Consider the following 20,364-nt stretch of genomic DNA (forward strand, 5'->3'; position numbering starts at 1 on the left):
TAATATCCTTTTCTTTTATATATCTTTTATTTATTTCTCCGTCTCTTAAATATGATATATGATATGCCATAAATTTTACAGTATAAATCGAAGACTCATTTATATAAAAGTTTATTCACCAGCCTACCAATCAGCATCTCAATTTCCATCTTTTACAAACCAAATGTAAATTCTAATTAAATGGAGCATCTTCTTGTCTGAATAGGATGGCAAAAACCACCCCAAGGTCAAGAAAAAAAAACGCGAAAGAGGGTGTCAATGTCAATATCTAACAACAAACTAACATGGAATGACTCAACCAGAACAATAACTTATGGATACTATAAATTATCATAGTGAACATCACAAGGTAAATGGGTATTTGAATTTGTCACACGGTAAGACAATACATATATCAGGTAAATCACATCATAATTTCACCAACCAAACAATGTAAAGTGATAGACATATGAAGCTATTTTCTCCTGTCCAACAATAATCTCCATGTCGGAACAGGATTCAAGTAAGCTCGCAGCATATTGATGGTCAAAGCTTACAATATAGTACAACACTGATTGGTTTTCTTGGCTTGTTTATAGAACATCTGTTTCAAACGTCAACATCAGATTGAATCAGTAAAACGAACTAGAGGAAAAAATAATACATTCATGATTAACACAGTTATCTTCTAAGGATAAACCAAACATGGTGCTTTCAAATGCATAAAGAAATCATATTCTATGCAAATGAAATAACCATATAGCTCACATATTCATATTACGTCCAAAAAAACACCATTTTTACATCAATTTAGACTCAGAAATTAAATTAATCGATATCTTAATATTCAAAGGATGAAAATGGCCACTTTTCTCCCTTTCAGAAACCAATGTGACATCTCAAATCTTTAGGCACCAAAATGGTGTTTAATTCAATAATTAAATAGCAAATAAGTAACAAAAAAGAAATTATTGAAATAATTACAAGCATAAATATTGGACCAAGCCTTATAAATTTACTACTTTATAGAGTATATATACTCTGCAAGAAATGATTGAAACAATGCGAAAAAAGGAAAAAATAATTGAAGAACCTTTTGCATTTTAATTTTGTTCAGTTCCTAAAGCTAAAAAAATGAGAAAAAAATATATCATCTAAATAGACTGTAAAACTATTCAAAAGAACAAGTGAAGAAATAAAATTTCATCTAAAGATTGTGCTGACTTAGGGTCTGGATGGACTTCTTCACAAGTACTTTCAAGAGAAAAAATACCAAACGAAAAATGAAATAAGTTTCTCAATTAAATAAAATTAGTTTATTCATAAATTAAGATGTACAAACTCTTCAGTATTAGCTTCCCCAAAATCTAATTCTTTTAACTTTTGCACAAGGCTAATTTTATTTTATGGAGAAGCTTATTTTATCTTTCTTATTTTGTTGTCCGACCAGTGCTTATGAAAAATTTATCCTTGCAGAACCTTAGTTACAATAAAAATATATTAATTATAAAAGTCAATAAAACATACCCTCACCAAGAGATTCTATTCTTCCTTCTAAAATAATACAGTAGCGGAGACACAAATACCCACAATTTTATTATACTAAAATAACACAATTAAAAATAACAAAACAAAAAACGTATAATTTTGTAAAAGTGGTTTCGAAAGGATTGTGTGGTAAAATAAAAATATTTGTAAGGCGACCAATTTATATCTTTATCAAATAATGACTTTTAGCCTAGTTAAAATTAACACCAAAAACAATTAAAATAAAACGTGTCCCCTTTATATAATGGTAAAAACACACTAGGCAGCCGTGACAACAGTGTTTTAAGACAAAAATGCACATCCTAAGAAATATTTTGAACACCACGACCTTGCCAATAATCTTATTAGCAGCATCCCTCAGTTTGCAACAAACAGAGCAGGCTGCACATGTCAACCCACTGGCTTGTATAGGCATATCCCGCATAACTCAATAGGTTTTCTTAATTATCCATAGATATATAAAATTGTCTGTATGTTGAATATGACTAAATATTTACATTCCCTATTTCATAAAATATTAGTACATTTTTTGTTGATAATTGATTGCACAAAAGAATTTATCAATGCATGTGCGAGTTCAACTATCAAGTTGTACTGTCATCAATTATGAATGATTTGAACTTGCGTACACTCATATACTTATAAGTCTAGATTTTATTTTGTATTATACTTTAATTTTTTTTCACAGTTTATTTTTATTTACTTGCAATAAATAAAAATCTTAAGTTCCGAACTGGCATGTTATTTATTACACATCTTCCATATTAATGCATTTTGTATCTACTGGAAAAGCATATAGAGAAGTTTTGAACAGCAAGAAAAGAGATTAATCACAAAGCTACATAATACATTTATCATGCACGCATACTCAATGATGACCACAAACATGTAGACAAGACAAAAAATATGTCAGACAATAATAGATGCCTGACTATATGTAGCATTGCTGTACTAGTCCCAAATGAAAATTTGTGTAACACAAGTTGTTTAGATGTACCTGGGATGCGGCACTCAGATCAGAACTCTTCTCAACTAAACTGTCCAGCTTCTCCCCTCTAGCCAGCACACTATCAATAGTCTTATGCTGTTCATAAACAGGAAGCAATCATATGGTCAAAGAAATCTACATGCCAGAAAACTGGAGAATCTAAACAAACCTATTATGTAGGAAGAAACTAACAAAACCTCACAACCCACCTAGAAGGCCCAACTCTCAACTACCCATTTATAGTAACATAACCAAGTAAATGCACATCAATAAGAAACAGCAACTAATCAGGAAGAAATAACTAATAGCAACTAAATTATTGATGAACCACTGATAGACATAATGTAAAATCGAGGGCATCTTATCACAATGCTAGAAAGAGACAAATTAGCGTTACTTCGTTGCATTTGAGTTCATTTAAATGATACTTAACTCACATGCTGCTGGTATTGTAATCTAAACCTAAATGTATTTGGTTAAAAGTGCCAGTTTCTCAAACGAATTTCAAACAAAAAATACAGACATATATCACGTCTATAATTGAACAACTACATGACAAAAATATCTTACGTAACTTTGGAAGACAAGAGATGCAGGGAATCGGTATACTGATTTGCAAATATAAATCAATGTATGCTTACAAGGATGATTTTTGTTTCATCTAACTCTCTCTGGATTTTCAACAATTTGTCAGCCTCTGCAGGATCCTGATGATTTGACAGGAACAGATAAAAGGGGGTTTGAGGCATAAGTAATGGTGTTAAAAGGATACCAAAATGTAACAATTTATTAAACAGAAAAAAAAGAATCAACGAGTCCTTTAGCTGCAGCTCACAAAATATAGACGAGGAATTTACATGCCTGGAATTTTGTCAGAGCTTCATTCAAATAGGGCCATGGTTGAGTACCGTCTTCCTGTACAGTTCTCCATGACTCACCAAAAGCTTTTTGATATTCATCTATCACCTGCATTTTTATAGTTACAGTCAGCTCTTCCTATAGAATCTCCACAAAATAAATAAATAAAACACAAACCCCTTACACAATTATAACATCCTCAGAATAGTTATCATGTCTCATCCTAACAAAGGAAGCAGCAAAAATCCGTCAATAAAACACAACACTGAACACACACGCGATGCTCTGACTCTCACCTGGTTTAGAAGAGAAAAGGCACTTCGAATCGGGTAATGATCATCCATAAATCCCAACGCACAAAGACCATTTCTGTTATAGGTGTGCACCTTATATTCTGCAATCAAAAAAGAAAAGAACACGTTTTCAATCATTCACAATTCGGCAAAAAAAAAATTAAAATCGAACCCTCCAGAAAACCAAAGAAATCACCGCAGATCAAAGAATACGGTTATATCACATCGCCAATTTTAAAAATTACGATTTCTATTACTCTGAAGGGGAGCAAAGAGGGAAATATATGATAAACCGAATACGGGTCAACAAAAACGACCGCGCAATGACCCAAACGCGCGATCGGTGTCGGTAAGCAACAAGGTGGGAAAAGAAAGAAACCCTAAAAAACGGAATCTAAAGGACAAGAACCTTCGTGTTGTACAGATTGGCGTTGGCCTTGAGGGGTGCGTTTGGCGACGGTACGACCGACAAAGACGATGAACTCCCTGACGCTATGGCGTTGAAAGTAGCCGAAGTGGCTAACATCGGAAGCGTTCGCGAGAATCACGGGATCGGAACCTTCACCTGTGCATTTAAGCACCAACAACGCTGTGATCTTCATCTTTTCTCTATCTCTCGCTCTAGATTTTCTCTCTCTCTATCTCTGAAAAATTGTAACACTACAACGAGAAAGAAAGACAGCAGATCGGAAACAGAAAAAATGGCTCTCTCTATTACAAAAAATATTGACGTGTGTAGTTGCATAATTTTATTTATATAATAACAACACTAACCATAATTATAACTAATTATTATTATTATTATTTGTCTTTTTGCAAAGAAATATTTTCTTATAAAAGTCAAAGAAAGCGTTAATTTTCTTGATTCTCGTTTTTAGAGTATCTAAATAACACAATAAAAGGAAATGAGGAAATAATATAACTAAAAGACATTTTTATTGCACTAAAATCGAGAATGTGAGTAAAATTATAGCAAATGAAATAAAGAATAAAAAATAATTTTTAATTGATATTGAATGTTTATGTTGGAAGCTTCAAAACCAATCTATTCAATTTGGGCTTCTTCTTGCACCCCAATTTTGATTTCTTCCGACAAACCCAAATTTTTTATAATGGCCAAAACACCCTTTTGAGTTTGACTAGGTTTGCGTCGTCGCATCTCCTTTCTGGTCCTGCACCTCTTTTTTCACTTTTTTTTCCACCATTACAAGCTCCACATTCTAGTAGCATGTGACTTTCATTGCGACCTACTTTGTTCTAGGCACATCGTTGGTTACCTCCAATTACCTGCACCGTCATTTTTGTCATTCTCCAATGATTATGCTCCTCCTTTTTGCTTTTAAAGCAAAAGTTGTTTTATTTCAGCAAGTATTTGTTTGTAAGGATGTTTTTTGGGATTATTTTTTTCTCACACAATATGTATTTTTTTTTATATTTACGAGATGGCGTATTATAGTTAATTAATATTTACTTGAATAACAGTTGAAAAACTGAATTCTGACTTTTTATTTAATAATTTTTGTGCAAAGATATGTTAAAATTTAATTTTTGAAAAATCGAATTCTGATTTTATTTTTTAGTAATTTTTGCAAAAATAAAGGTTGAAAATTTTTAACGATTTTCAAAATCCTAAATGAAAGTTTAAACCAAAACCGTTGAAGATTTATATTAATAAACTTCAAAAATTGTTTAACTTATTTTTTTATTTTTTTATTTAAAATTAATAAATAATTAATTTAGTTATTATTGATTATTTATGAATTTTAAATAAAAAAATTATTAAAAAATTATGTTAAACAGTTTTTGAAATATGTTACTATAAACTTTTAATGATTTTCGAAAATCGTTTAAGCCTTCAACGATTTTCAAAAATGCTTAAAAGTTTGAACAGTTTTCAAATTGCAAATTATTTAAGTTTTTAATGATCTTCAAAGACTGATTAACGGTTTTTGAAAATTGTGGAAGATTTCAACTTATATTTTCACAAAATAAAAAAAAAACAAAATTAGAATTCAATTTTTCGAAAATTAAATTCTAACTTATCATTTTACAAAATTATTGAAATAAAAAATCAGAATACGATTTTCTTTAACTAAATTCTAATCTCTTATAAAATTGTATTATCCATGTAAATATTAGCTATATTAAAATATTAAAAAGAAAAAAAATTATTATGTGAGAAAAAAAATATGTTATTGATTGTCACTTAGAGTACTGAAGTAGAAAATTCGGTTAATGGTATCGGATCCAGAGAAAGATAACTGGATTATGTGTTACCAAATTAGATTGTGTGTTTGGAAGTCTTATTATTGGATTCACGAGTCCATTTGATGTTATCGAATTGAGAAATCCAATTTGATGATACTGGATTTAATGATTGCAATCAGATTCACTAGTGTAGAAAATGCCTTTAACGTCAAGCACATAACGTCTGATTATCGAAAATTCAATATTAAAAATGACCAGTGACAATTTTATAAATAAAAAAACTATTTAGACGTAGGATATGGAAGGACCCATGCGTCTAAATACGTATACACGTCGGCCCCACTCAATGGATGCCAAAGATATGCGAGAAAATAAAAAAATTTAATTTTTCTTTGGCTTTAAACGTCGGGGTAAGGGAGCTAACGTCTAAAGTCTATTTAGACGTCGTCCCCCAACATTGGACGCCAAAATGGTCTACTACAAAAACCCAAAAGTCACTTTTTGACTTCATTTAGACATCTGATCCCACCACCCCGACGTCTAAAGCCTATTTAGACGTCGGCACCCCAACCTCGGACGCCAATTTGCCTGTAGAAGTATCCTAAAAGTCATTGTTAAAAGTTCGTCAGTCAGCCCCGATGTCTAAATAGTCTTTAGACGTCGGCCCCCTCAACCCGAACGCCAAATGAGTCCGCCAAAATTAATATTTTAAACCCCTTACAAGTCAGCTAGGGAGGGTGGCCGACGTGTAAAGGCATTTAGACGTCAGTTGGGAGGGGGTCCGACATCTAAAGATCTGCTATAACCAACCCGCGAACGCGAGCCAACAATTACGCACATTCACTGTTCATCGTCTTTGTAACATCCCAATTATTATAGCATTAAACTATAATAGAGTTCTTACATCATTGATACAATAGAACAGTTGATAGGAGGAGGAATAACAGTTTTCCTCATTATTATACAAACCCTCACTCATATTCAAACGAAAATACAGTTCACACTTAAAACATAGACTAAAATTATAAGGCTCTTTCTTATAACTAAGCTTCCGTCGATCCTCCATCTAAAGCTTGCTCCACCGGCATAACAGCAACTTCTGCTCCCATCCACCGGATGATCATCGCCAGACAAAATACATAACACAAAATAGCAACCACACAACATACAAAGCAAGGGTGAGCTAATGCAACATAAAATGTTATGGTAAATTACATAAATAACTAATTTTCCAACTTACAAGTTAAATTACTCAATAATACTATAAACATACCATACTCATCGTAAATTCACTCATCCAGATAATCGTATGAATATTGAACTCTTAGCTAGTTCTATACTTACAGTGGTACTTTACTCAGCTACATCCCATCCTACTCTGTCCCCCAAACTGGATCTTCGAATATGGATGCACTTATTAGCTAGCTCAATTATTCTATCCTACTCTGTCCCCCAAACTGGATCTTCGGATATGAATAAAACCACTGAAGCTACATCCTTCCTACTCTGTCCACCCCACTGTAGATCTTCGGTAAGGATTTCCCACTCTCCACCACATAGCTTTCTCTCTAAGTGAGATCGAGACTATTGAGAGCATAAGAATGAACCCCTAAGTCGGAGTTCCTATATTCATACGTACAGTACTTGACACAAAATCAACAAGGAGTTCCTCCTTGGAACTCTATTCTACACTTTCCATTCATAAATACACGTGTTACCATATTATCATCTTTAGTCATATCTTAAGAAAATAACTCTTACATACTCAGACATTTCACAACCTCACAGAAACATCACTTATTAACACATAACTCTTTATGGTCTATTAATTCGAACCCTTAAGTAGTTCAAACAGTTTAAATACCCTCACCAATGGCTCCGGAAGGGTCGAAAACCCCCATATCGACCTAAAGAACGTCCAAAACGGATATCCAGAACTCCCAAAACGTCAAAAACATTAAAACACTAAATTTGTTACGCATAACTCGCTCCAGCAAGTTGACTCATTCACTCAATCGAATTTACTATTCCAAAATCACGAAAATTCACTTCCTGGACTATAGCGACTATTCCTTTCACCATACAGACTTTCTAAACATCCAAAAACTCATCTCTTATCAACAACCCATATTCATCCAAATCTTATAAACATCTAAACTAAACATATAATTAAAAGGCAGCGGATAATTAGTACAATCCAAAATTTCCGATCAAAAACCTAGTCTCCTTTTAAATCCATAAACAGATCCAAAATCTTCGAACTATACGTATACCAAAAAAAAAACTTCCACCGATTCAAAATTCTTAATACGAACAAGATCTCTTCAAAATTATCAAAACAGAAGCATATCCCAATTCCCAACCGTACATCAATTCAAAAGATACAACAGAAGCAGAATTTCATTCTAAAATCATAAAGAGAATCAAGATCCTAAACATATACCAAATTTAGATCATACAGAAACAAAAAGACTCAAGGTTAGCTCCCCTTACGGTTTTCTCCTTAGCTAGCCTTTCGAAAACACTTTGCGAACGTTCCTCCGACTCAAATCACAGCTCTAAAGTCCCTCTGCTCCAAAACCTTCGTGCTCTGACCTCCGGTTCAACTTAGGAACTTCTCTCAGCCCCAAAACACTCTTAAATAACCATAAAAACGTGTTTAAATAGTAAAAACGCGTTTAAATAGTAAAAACGCGTTTACCCAGTCAAAAACGCGTTCAAAACGCGTCAAAAACGTGTTCACTCACTGGGACAACTTTGTCAGTCTGGTTGAACCCCTTCCCGATGTCGGAATTACGCGTATGAGTACTCGAATCGAAGCTATTCGAGTCTACTTTCTAATGGAAAAAGAATGAACTCAATATCTAATTTATAAAAAAAGTTATAATTGAAATACTAAACCTTGTCAAAGTCGACAGCATTGTATTTTGTACTATATTTCGTACTTTTGTTACAGCTTGTTACATCTTGAGTTTCTTAGTCTTCTAATGACCCAAACTTACTATTTCTTCTAATTTTCAGGGTCTTACAGTCTTCCTCACGTTTTCTCTCCTCCGCATTGCATTTCAGGTTCGGGATTTTCATTGTTTAAAATAATTTTTGCTCTGATTACATTAATCTTTGATGAATTATCTTCCATTTGAACCGATTAAAATGCGTTTTCGTTGCGTTTTGGTGCAGTTCTTGGCGTGTTCTTGAGCGGCTCATTTAGGCCATTTTTTGCGCGTTTTTGAACGGTGGTGCAGTCACCAAAATGTTTTCCTACTCCTCAATTTCCCTCGACTGCATTTTTCATCCGTTAAGAAGGTTAATTTTTTTTTTGTTAGTTTTTGTGTATGCATGATTGGATTTTGGGTATGCATGAAATTGAGTAGTTAGTGATAACATATATGAATTTTTGTTTTGGGAAATATGATTATTTGATGTCATTTTGCATTATTTGATAAAGTTTGTTGTGTTATTATGATTGGCATGTTAAGTTAACTCTTTAGATTGAAATTTCGTAATATATTGTTGAGTTAATTTTGAATATATTATAAGTATGAAATCATTGAGTGAAACTTAGTTCATGTTTGAGATTTAACACAAACGATTACTCTTTTAATCGTTTGTATTAAATTTCAAATTGTCCGATCGGACATTTTGAAAAAATAATTTTTCATAATTTGCTATAACATGTACGTTGGAGTTTATGGATAAGATTGATAAAATTTCGACTAGATTATTTGTGTTATTCTCTGGATGCATATCTGATTGTGGTCATTACTGACCACACTCATTTTGTGCATTTAATTGTGATTTTACATTTATGAATATACATTGTTTGACAGGATAAAATGTTAGCCGCCCAAGAAAGAAAAAGGTTAAATGATGCACAACACGTGTTATCACGAAGTGGTTATACATTAGTTGAGAGGAAGATGAGAAAAAGTTAAGCAGAGGCATGAGGACTTGAGTCCCTCGACCTAACACATGCACCTGCTAGGTACGAGATGTGGAAGGTTGCTCGGACTAAGTCTGATGGGATCATAACATCCTCCTCAACTGCCTTGATCTCACAACGAATTGTAAGTTCAAATTCTAAACATTGATTGGTTGTGTATTTATCATGTCATGTGTTTTATGTAACAAATTTTTTTGTTATATGCAGGATGAGTGTGTTGAGCAACAGAAAATCGGGGTGTTACATAGGCAGGATGAGTTGGTTGAGCAACAAACTCAGGAAACATTTGTTTGCCAAGGTAGGGAGACATTCTAGCAACGACCATTGGAATGCCCGAGCACCCAAGACGTGTACGTGGAGTTGGTGCGGCGATTGGTATTTGTGACTACTTTGAGCACTTAATCCATGAGTAAGGAGGCATTGAAGAAGATGGATCTTTAGTAGGAGGAAAGGCTCAACCAAAGCATGAGATCTATGGAGCAATGATTCATGGAGCAGCTACAAGAACAAAAAGAAATCCAAAGAGCGTTTGAAGAGAAACTGCATTCCATGACCCAAGGCATCATAGGGTTGCCCACTGAAGCTCCAACAGCACCTCGAGTAAGCACAAGAGGATCATGCTCTGCTGTAGACCCTACTGAGTATAGTAGTCAGTAGGAGTTATTGGTTAATGGGGATCCCGCGCATTGTGGCTGTCAGACGAGTACTTGAGGGAGGGCAGACTATTCATGGTGCTCCCTTATTATCCCACCACGTGCATGTGACGATTGACGAAGTTCGGGATCTCCAAGCTCAGGTGCCTATACCCACTTCAGAAATTCATTTTGTGGGAAAGGCCATAGGAACATTTATAGATTGGCCTAAAGCATTGATCATGTCACACATTGCTACACCATAGGTATAATATTTCTATTATTAGTTTTTATATGTTAAACTTATAAATATTGATCGATAATTTTGAAAATTTTAATTTAAGTTCATACGTCCTCAGAAGCAACCGATGCATGAGTGAGTCATAGATGAAGATGATGACATGGCTGAAGCGGAGGATGATCCTTTAACAAAGTTCATGACAAAATTACCCAAGTCGTCCAAAGGACCAATAGAATTGTACTGGGATATGAGAGTATTTGGCCTCTAGTGCCATGTTCTAGTATATATCACATTAAATGATGCACTAAAGGTCATTGAGGGATACATGATGTTGAATATTTTCATCCTTCAACTATAGTGCATGTAAGATAGTCAATTTTGTCTTCCATATTAATTATATTTAGATTCTTAGTTTCTAACAACTTAACTTTGTTGTTTTAGGTACATGGACACAGTCATTGTGGACCAAGGTCAGTCTTCCATGTACAAATTTGTTGAATCTCAAACCATTCAACCTTCTGGTAACACAGTTGAGGCCAAACAAAATTATTTGCAAACATGGATGGCTAAGTCAAATAGTGCACTGACAAACGTCAGATGGCTTCTAGTGACCACTCTAGGGTTTTTCGCGCTCAGCGCGAGTCAGAGGCACTCATTGCCAATAGCTCCCTTATATCTGACGTCTCATATGCGTTTGATGTGCACAGATTCGACGTCTAATATGACGTCTGTGGGGTAACGTCTGACGTCTATTGATGTCCCTTGCAGGAACCGACGTCCCATTAACGTCACCCAATATAACGTCGGGAAGGGATCAAACGCCAAAAACTCAAAATAACATACGTTAAAAGCCCAAAATATTAGATAAAGCTCAATGTTCCAAGAAATGTTATGTTTATGATATCACCTATTAATAAATCCAATTAGTTTTTCTTAAACTTATACACCAAATTGTCTAATCCGGTAAGTACACCCTTAAAAAACATTAACCAACAAGTGGTTTAGATAATTCCCAAATTAGGTAATCTAGTTTTTGCTCCAAGATGTGAGGCTACATACCGAAGTGCCTATTCCGGTGCACAAATCATTTACACGGATTACATAATACGACTCCTCTACCAAAATTCCAAAAAGACTTCCGGATTGGTCTTTTTGAAATATAAAAAATGCACACACCCATCTCCATCCAAAACCACCACATCAGAAAACCTACATGACTATTGTTTGCTGCTTACAAAAAATATTATCTCGATTTAGTCAATGAAATTAATTATAAGTGTTTTTTTGAAGTAATCCACAAGCAAAACAACTGAGAATGACAATAATTATATGCTTGATTTTCTAATATGAAAGCAAAGAAGGTTTTGAGTGTATGAAGAACGGTTTGGGTCGGAAGAAAGAAGATGAAAGTTATATTCAATTATTTAATATATAATTAAGAGGGCAAAAATGGAAAGAAATAAAAATTTTAGAACTATAGAAAGAAAATAATGGGATGCGGGAATAAACCTATGAATTTAGAAAGATGATTATAGAAGGTGTATACAGTGGAAAAAATCGAAGGGTTAGAAGTAGCAAACACATTGGCACAATACGGTCACATTAGCACAAATTTTCGAGATATAAAATTTTAATAGTTTAAAGGGAAAAGTAAATTAAATAAATTTATTATTGTGAGGATCTGAGAAATAGGTTAAAAATGGAGCAAAAGGGTGCTTTAAGTTAATAGGACCAAACTTTAAAAAAAAACCATTTCAAACATCCTGGCCCATTAGCTTAAGCACTTTGTCTCTCTCTAAAACCCAGTTTCAGATTTCCTCTGCCTTCTCTCTACAACATATCTTCCTTCTCTCTTCCATTTATCCTCTCTGAACCAGTAGATTTCCGATCAGGTGGTGCCAAAACGACTGCAGCGTAGTGAGCTTCGCAACAGACCGATTCGTTTCTGGTTCTAGGCTGGTAAGTCCCTGCATGTAGCTTCTTCACTATTCTTGAACGGAGACGTACATTCTTGTTGGTTGCATGTGCCTTCTTGCTTTTCCTTCTTCCATTTCTACTCAATCCTAGCTCTAAGAGCTATTTCCATCACCATTTCGGTGATTGTAGAGCACTGTTTAGGTCCTTGCTGTGTGAGGTACTATTAGGGCTTTCCAGCGAGCTATGCTGTTCAGTCAAGTCACTCTGAGGTAAGGGGAGCTAGAATACCTTTTTTAAATTGGTTGCATGTGGTGTATGTATATGGATTTTTGTACTATTATGCTATTGATGTTGTTCTTTGATTGAGAAGATTTATTTGCATGTGCTGGATTGTATGGCTGTGGAACTGAAGTGCAATGTGTGTATACTATTTTGGATGTATCTCATTTATGTAATTTCTATGTTGATGTGTTTGGGCTGAGAGATATGTTGTAACAGTGAATAGATGGAAAAATTGGTTGTTCTAGTAGAGTTTTGGGTCACTTTGAGAGGAAGTGAGGTAGTGATTTTGGGCATTGGAGGTCTTGAGTGCAATTGGGCTGTTTGGGTAGCTCAGATAGGTCAATTTTGACTTGTTAGGAATGTCAAACTGGTCTAAAACGAGTTACAAGTATTAGAATTGGATTTGGGTCTCTAAGTTGTTGATTTTGGTGTTCTAGAGTAGGAATTGAGTCTTAATCACTTTAGAATTGTAGTAGAAATGTTTATAATCATCTAGATAAGTTCAATTAAGTATAAAACACGAATTAGGAGTGTTAAAAGTTGGGGAAAATGACTAGAAATGGTAAGAGCTGGTGTGAGTGTATGATTCTGCAGAATTTGCATTCTGTAGATGATGCAGAGTCGCCATGCGAGCTGTCTCGCATAACGAGACCCTGTAGAGGGTGCTCACTGTCTAGGTCATTCGTTGTGCGAGCTGATGCGCTGTGCGAATGACCAGAGGGTGCTGCTCTTTGTTTGTTGTTTCACCTAGCAAGTCCTGTCGCTATGTGACTGGTGATGGTTTGGAACAACTCCTATTTTAATTCGAAGGGCGAGTTTGGGCGCATAGCGAGTCCTTGGGAGGGGTGGTCTCTGTCTAGACTCTCGCAGGCGACCTAGGTGCGTTATGCGAGAGATTGGAAGTCTGGTGCATGTAGGGGGTTAATTCGCATAACGAATTAAGTGGGTGCGCTATGCGAGGGACATGAGGTACAACACCTCAGCGAGTTAATTCGCCTTGCGAGTGAAGGTCCGCTGTGCGAATCCTTTGAGTCCAGTCTTCTCTTTTGCTCTCTTTTTGGTTGAATTAAGTGTGTGGAATGTTTGGAATGCATAGTATGATGGTGGTAATGTGATTATATTGAAAGTATGCGAGTGTATGAAACATGTTTGGTGATTAAAAGTATGTGGTTTTAAAAGTATGGTTGATGGACGTAATTCCATGGATCGCAAAGGGAGGTTACATGGTAGTGCCCTATATTATTGGACGTAATTCCATGATCTTCAAGGAGAAGATTCATGGTGGTGCCCTTAGTGTTTAGAATGATTTTCATGGTAGCTCAGTCTTGGGGGTTATCCTGAAACTACAATGGTCAATCATTCTCAAGTAGAGAGGATTGAATCATGTCGTGAGTAGTAGCAAGAGGTCCTAGTCTTGGGTGCTTCCAGTATGGCCCAAGGTGAGTGATAACAGACTAACCTCGTGAGTGTGGTAGGGTGAAACTCATTGGCAATGGCTTTACAAAGCAGTAGAGGCCACTACGCGTGCATGACCCGCCATAGCTCGACAATCATTCTAAGTCAGGACAAGTCAAGTCTAAAGTGCAACAAGTCATGTTTGTGTAGTGTAGTGTATCTGTCCTTACTTGCATGTTGCCTGTGATTGTTATAACATGATTTTTGTATATCTAGCTCACCCTTACTTCTGTGGTTGTCTTTTGTTTGTGTTGTGTTTCCTGTTGCAATGATCATCCACTTGGATGTGAGCAGAGATGGATGAGGTACCCCTGGAGCAGGTCCTGGATGGTGATGATGTTGCAACTTAGTTTGTTTAGGAGTCTCTTAATTAAGTTCTATTGTCTTGAAAACTCTGTTAATTAGGAAGTTTTTAAATTATGACTTATTTTGGAATGACTGTAACTTCAATACTTTACTTACAATCTACTTCTAACTGTTCTCTTATATTAAGATGTGGACTTACTATATTATATGTTTCTATATAATCTGGGATGTTACAATTATGATCATAGTAGTTTGTAAATAAATTGAATGAAAAGTATAAAAGTATATATAAAACTTTCCAAAATTACTACTATTATTATTTATCATATAATTTCTTAAAAATAATTTAAAACATAAAGTAAAAAATAAAAAATGAGAAGAAATATAAAATAAAATCATAAAATTTATATTAAATAAAAACATTTAAACATTTGTAAGTATTTCCTATGACAAACTCACTTTAATCATTTTAATTTTACATTTTAAATTTTCAATTTTAAACCAAGAATTATTATTAATCATTTTTTATCGTCAAATTTATAATATAAAATATACTCATGATTTCAAATAATCTTACTTTTCCAATATGACATTAAACGTGCTTAAAGAAATCTTTTAAACTTTTTTAACATTCAAACATTTTATTATTATCACAACATAAAAATAGTTTTTTAAATTAATATATACTTTTTACAAAATCCAAAATAATATTTACTTAATTTAAACCATTATTTTTTTCTTAATGGAAAAGTCCAAAATTAAAATTATAATTTTTATTATAATATTTTTATTTTCCAATATACCAATAATAACAAATTTACTTTCAAATTATATTGCAAAACTAAAATTTATTCATTCTTAAATTATTTCTTATTTTATTTCTTCTCTTAAAAAAATTAAATCTTAAACCTAGGAAGGAATTATTTCTTATTTTAAATTTAGTTTTCCATAAATTTCTTTTTAATTTCTTTTTTTCTTATTTAAAAAAATCAAAAAACTTATGAAGGAATTTTGCTACCAAATATTAAAAAATCAATTGAAAATTTTGATTTTCCAGAAGTTTAATTTTGAACTACTATAGTGAAAAGGTTAATGTAGAAAAATAATGTTCTAATAAGTCTATTTGGAAAAAAAATGTTTAAAAGTATATTATTTTATGAAAAAAAAATGGACATTTACATTTGAAAATTTCATTGGAATTAATAAATAATAATTTAACACAATTCGATTTATAAAAGTTAGATGTGACAACAGTGGATTATTGCTTCTCTACAAATCAAGTAACAACAGTGGAGCATAACATTCCACTCTTACTTTTCTTCCACCTTCCTCCTTATAAAACACTTTTTCTTTTTCATCTACTAAAGCAACCACGACCCAACATCATTTTCTAGAAGCTCAAATACATACCACCCTCAGGTTACGGTAGGACACAATCCCTTATAAAAGATATGTATGCGTCGGATTTTTACAAAAATTATTGATATTAGGATTGGATTTTTATCGATGGATATGTATCCGTCGATATATTTTAATTTTTGACAAATTTACTGACGATTTTTTATTTTTTATCGATTATCAAAAACTTTTGATAAATCCGTCGGTAAGTGACATGTAGATTATCGACGAATTTGTCGAAGGCATTTAACCGTCGTTAATAAAAATGGGAATTTTTCCGTTCATTATTTCACTTAACGACGTTACCGACAGATTTATCTAAGGCTATTGTCCTTCGGTAAAAAGAGCAGAAATTTTTCCGCCAATTATTTCACTTAACGACGTTACCGACAGATTTACCGAATGCTTGTGGTCGTCCGTAAAAAGAACGGAAATTTTCCAGCCCGAATTTCGTCTCCAGTGCCAATATATGTGGCAAACATCACGCTCATTTCTCCTTCTCATTTCTCTCAATTTCAATGTACAACTTCTTCCCACCGACAGTGCCACCTTCCAATGTTTGGTCACCGGAACTTCTTGCCACCACTACTCATTTCTCCTTCTAATTTTTCCTTATCGTCTCATAGTCTCATCACCGTTGCTCTCCACCGTCACGGGCTCGCCACTGTTGCAACCCACCATTGTTCACTTTTCAGCCTTTCCGACAAACTCTTCTAGCGAGCTCAACTTTTCCAACGAGCCATTGCAAAGTTGATCTGTGCGATTAGGAACATCACCGGTCCTAATAACATCTTCTTTCTCTTACAAATTTGAGAATTGCAGAGAAACTCTCCATGATTCCCTATGATTTTAACTATTGAAAATAAATTGGTTGTTTGATTGTTTGGAAATGACACGGAGGGAGGAAGAAAGACGAAGAAGATGAACCAGATCGCTGTAATTACCGATAGATTTATCGAAGGCCAAAAGCCTTCGGTAAAGGTTACCGACAACGTTTTTACCGATGACATTTTGACCGTTGATAAACCGTCGTTAAACGACAATTACCGACAGATTTTATACCGATAAGTTACGACCGTAGGTAATATCAATTATTCATGTAGCACTTAAACCAAATAAGGTATTTTTGTCCCACAAATAAACAACAACCATAATTTCTTATGACAACAAGATGCAATATCTCAGGTTCAGCTGAAAGAAGGCACTAATTTCATTGATTATAGCTTGTTCCTATATTAAAAGGACAAAATTATATTTATTTTTTGTATTTTATACAGTGAATATAAAATTTATTTTACATTCTCATCATGAAATATATCCAAATATTTTTTATTACGCTTTTAATATTAAAATCGCGTACATTCAGAAATTTTTACAACAATATTAGGTGTATGCCAACCACGACTTAAGAAATAGTAAAACACCATTATTTAATATCTCAACATGTTGCTAATACTATAAACACCAACAAAGATAACACCACGCAGCAATCACATAAAAGAGAATAGTCTAAACTCTGGAAATTTTCAAATCAAACAATTTTCCGAACAAATCTTATTAAAATACAAACAATTTTCCTAACAAATCTTATTAAAATAAATAAAAATAAAACCAGAAATATGAAACCTTTAACTTTTTTGTTTATTTCTAGAAATTCTATACAATAATAATCTATAATGTCAAAAAAAGATTCTCTCTATTTTCTTATAAAAATATAGATTGTTCACTAATAATGACAAAAGAAAGAACGAGGACCAAGCACGAAGCGCAAATGAAAACCATAATCTCATCTATGCGCAGTTACTAGGGTTTCAATAAAACGCAAACCATCAAATTTTGGAGCAAACTTCTCCGTTAGAGTGGATTTCTGCGACGAAGCGTTCTCACGGATTCTCGTCCCATCCTTCAATAAACAAAACAACAAAACTCAGAAAATTACCACTACAAAAAACAAGAGCATTACCAAAGGCCATCTCGGTAATTACCTTTTACTGACGGTTTCTCGACAGTCAAAACACCGTCGGTAAATCTCTTGTCGGTAACATTTACCGAGGGCTTTTGCCCTTCGGTAATTACCGAAGGGCAAAAGCCCTCGGTAATTATCAAAGGGTAAAAGCCCTCGATAGAAACCAAGCCGAAGTAAGTGATATTTGTATTTGTGATCAAACCACACAAACCTGCATAACATGTTCACATCACAGGCAGACCTGTATAACATTTTCAAATCACAAACATACCTCCATAATATACATTCCAAAATCATCCAATCATTAATGAAGTAAACAATATAATAACATCATTTGTATTGTTGAAATTTAAGAACTTGTATTTCAAAATGAAACATAAAACATAAAACAATATGTTCATCTAGCAAATGTAATGTAACAGAATCCTAATGTAACATAAAAAATGTTCTAACAACTATGTTCATTAACAAAATAAAACTAAAAATCTATATAATCATCATCAGAATGATCTTCATCATCCTGTTGCTCTGTAGATGGCTGGACTGGTGTGGACTGGACTGATGTGGGCTGCTGAGGGACAGTGGAATGAATGTCTGAAGCAGGCAGTGCTCTCATGACCAGGGACTTGAAGTTTGTAAACTCCGTTCTCAAGTCATTGTAATTTTCTCTCAATTCATTATTTTCCTGGTCACGTTGTTGTAGTAGCTGTGTCAAGCGGTCGATGGTCTCTTCAGCAGTAGTGGTGGAAGAAGATGGTTGGTGCTTTAGAGTACCTCCTTTTGATGTTGTATAGTTTGCAGCAAGTTGTCCTGCACCGTACACTCGTCCCTTTTTTTTCCCACCAACGACATCGACCCAGCACTGTGTCCTACGAATGTCGTCGTCCTCATTAGTCGCATCATCTGGTGTAGGAGCTGACCCATGTTCGGATCTAACCCGTGAAAGTCTCGTAGAAAATTCTTCCTATTCAAACATTAAAAGCAATGTTAGGAAATGATACAATAAGAGAATGAAAAATTAATATTAGTACCATTGTTATTTGCTTACTCAATTAGGTACTTTTTACTACACTTTTTAAGGTTTTAAGTAGTGTGATTTTGAGTTTTAGGGAATTCTTTGCTTATGACCACTTTTCTACCATCATTTCACTACTTTAAACTTGTTAGAATGTTAACATTACTTAAAATTACTGTACTTTAGGTGAATTGGAAATTTGTCACCCTTTAAGTCAACTTTTTAGGTTGAAACTACTCAAACTTTGAGTTTTAGGTACTTGTTTGCTTTTGAGTAGTTTCCTACCTTCACTTGACTAATTTAGACTTCTTAGGATATTAGCATTAGTTAAAATTAGTCTACTTTAGGTGAATTGCAAATTTCTCACCTTTTTAGTAGACTTTTTTAGGTTCTAATACTCAAAATTTGAGTTGTAGGTACTTGTTTGCTTTTGGGTAGTTTCCTAGTGTCATTTCACTACTTTAGAGTTGTTAGGATATTAACATTAGTTATTGTTAGTCTACTTTAGGTGAATTGCCACTTTCTCACTCTTTTAGTATAATTTTTTGTGTTCTACATACTCAAACTTTGAGTTTGAGGTGATTCTTTGCTTTTGACAAGTTTCCTAGCTTCATTTCACTAGTTTAGACTTGTTAGAATGTTAACATTACTTAATACCATATTTTAGTGTATTAAAACTTCCTGACCACATTCACAATTCAAGAAATCCAATTCTTACATTCATATGCATAATTTCAATAGTTGTTAGAAGCTTATTTGCAATCTTTTAGGTTCAATTAGTCCTTTTCTGATTTCAGTGATATTTTAAGCATTTTAGTGTTTTAAGAGTCATTTAATGTCGTATTATAAATGATCAGATGGTATAAGTATCATTCCATGCATGACAAATAAGAAAAGTACCTTTTAAGTGTTTTCATAAGTGTTTTCACACTCCATTTTAAACTACCTTTGCTGTCAAAATTGGTGTGATAGTCATTTTGTGATTCTTGAGTTTCTAATTCAGTTTCACCAATCATTTAGCATAGCTACACATATGCAAACATGTTCACTTAATTTGCATTACACAATACTTAGGCTATCTCATTCAACAAACACTAAATGAAACCTACGGTCTCATTGACACATTCCATAATCTTCACTTACTACTGCCCCTCTTTTATTGTCTAGTCTCATTAAGACCAAAACAACAGAAAATATATGCTGCAGTAGCACAACTCTGTTCTACAACCTATAAAGAGCAAGTTTTCAAGATTTGAGATTAGTTTTAGCATGGTTTTTGTGTACATATTTTCTTGATAGTTCTAATTAATAGTCTACTTAAGTTTACATGTCCAA

General features: G+C 33.8%; 1 protein-coding gene across 1 annotated transcript; it reads right to left on the minus strand.

The window, feature by feature from the left end:
• Positions 1 to 290: 290 nt before the first annotated feature.
• On the minus strand, positions 291 to 4,392 carry LOC108343723 (VAMP-like protein YKT61). Its single transcript, XM_017582066.2, has 6 exons — positions 4,076 to 4,392; positions 3,670 to 3,767; positions 3,377 to 3,481; positions 3,157 to 3,222; positions 2,525 to 2,611; positions 291 to 583 (listed from the first exon to the last, which is right to left on the minus strand). Exons 1-6 carry the CDS (start codon positions 4,266 to 4,268, stop codon positions 533 to 535), a joined length of 600 nt encoding a protein of 199 aa, XP_017437555.1. The 5' UTR covers positions 4,269 to 4,392; the 3' UTR covers positions 291 to 532.
• Positions 4,393 to 20,364: the final 15,972 nt, after the last annotated feature.

The sequence above is a fragment of the Vigna angularis genome, chromosome 8, assembly GCF_016808095.1.
Source record: "Vigna angularis cultivar LongXiaoDou No.4 chromosome 8, ASM1680809v1, whole genome shotgun sequence".
NCBI classification, from domain to species: Eukaryota; Viridiplantae; Streptophyta; class Magnoliopsida; order Fabales; family Fabaceae; genus Vigna; species Vigna angularis.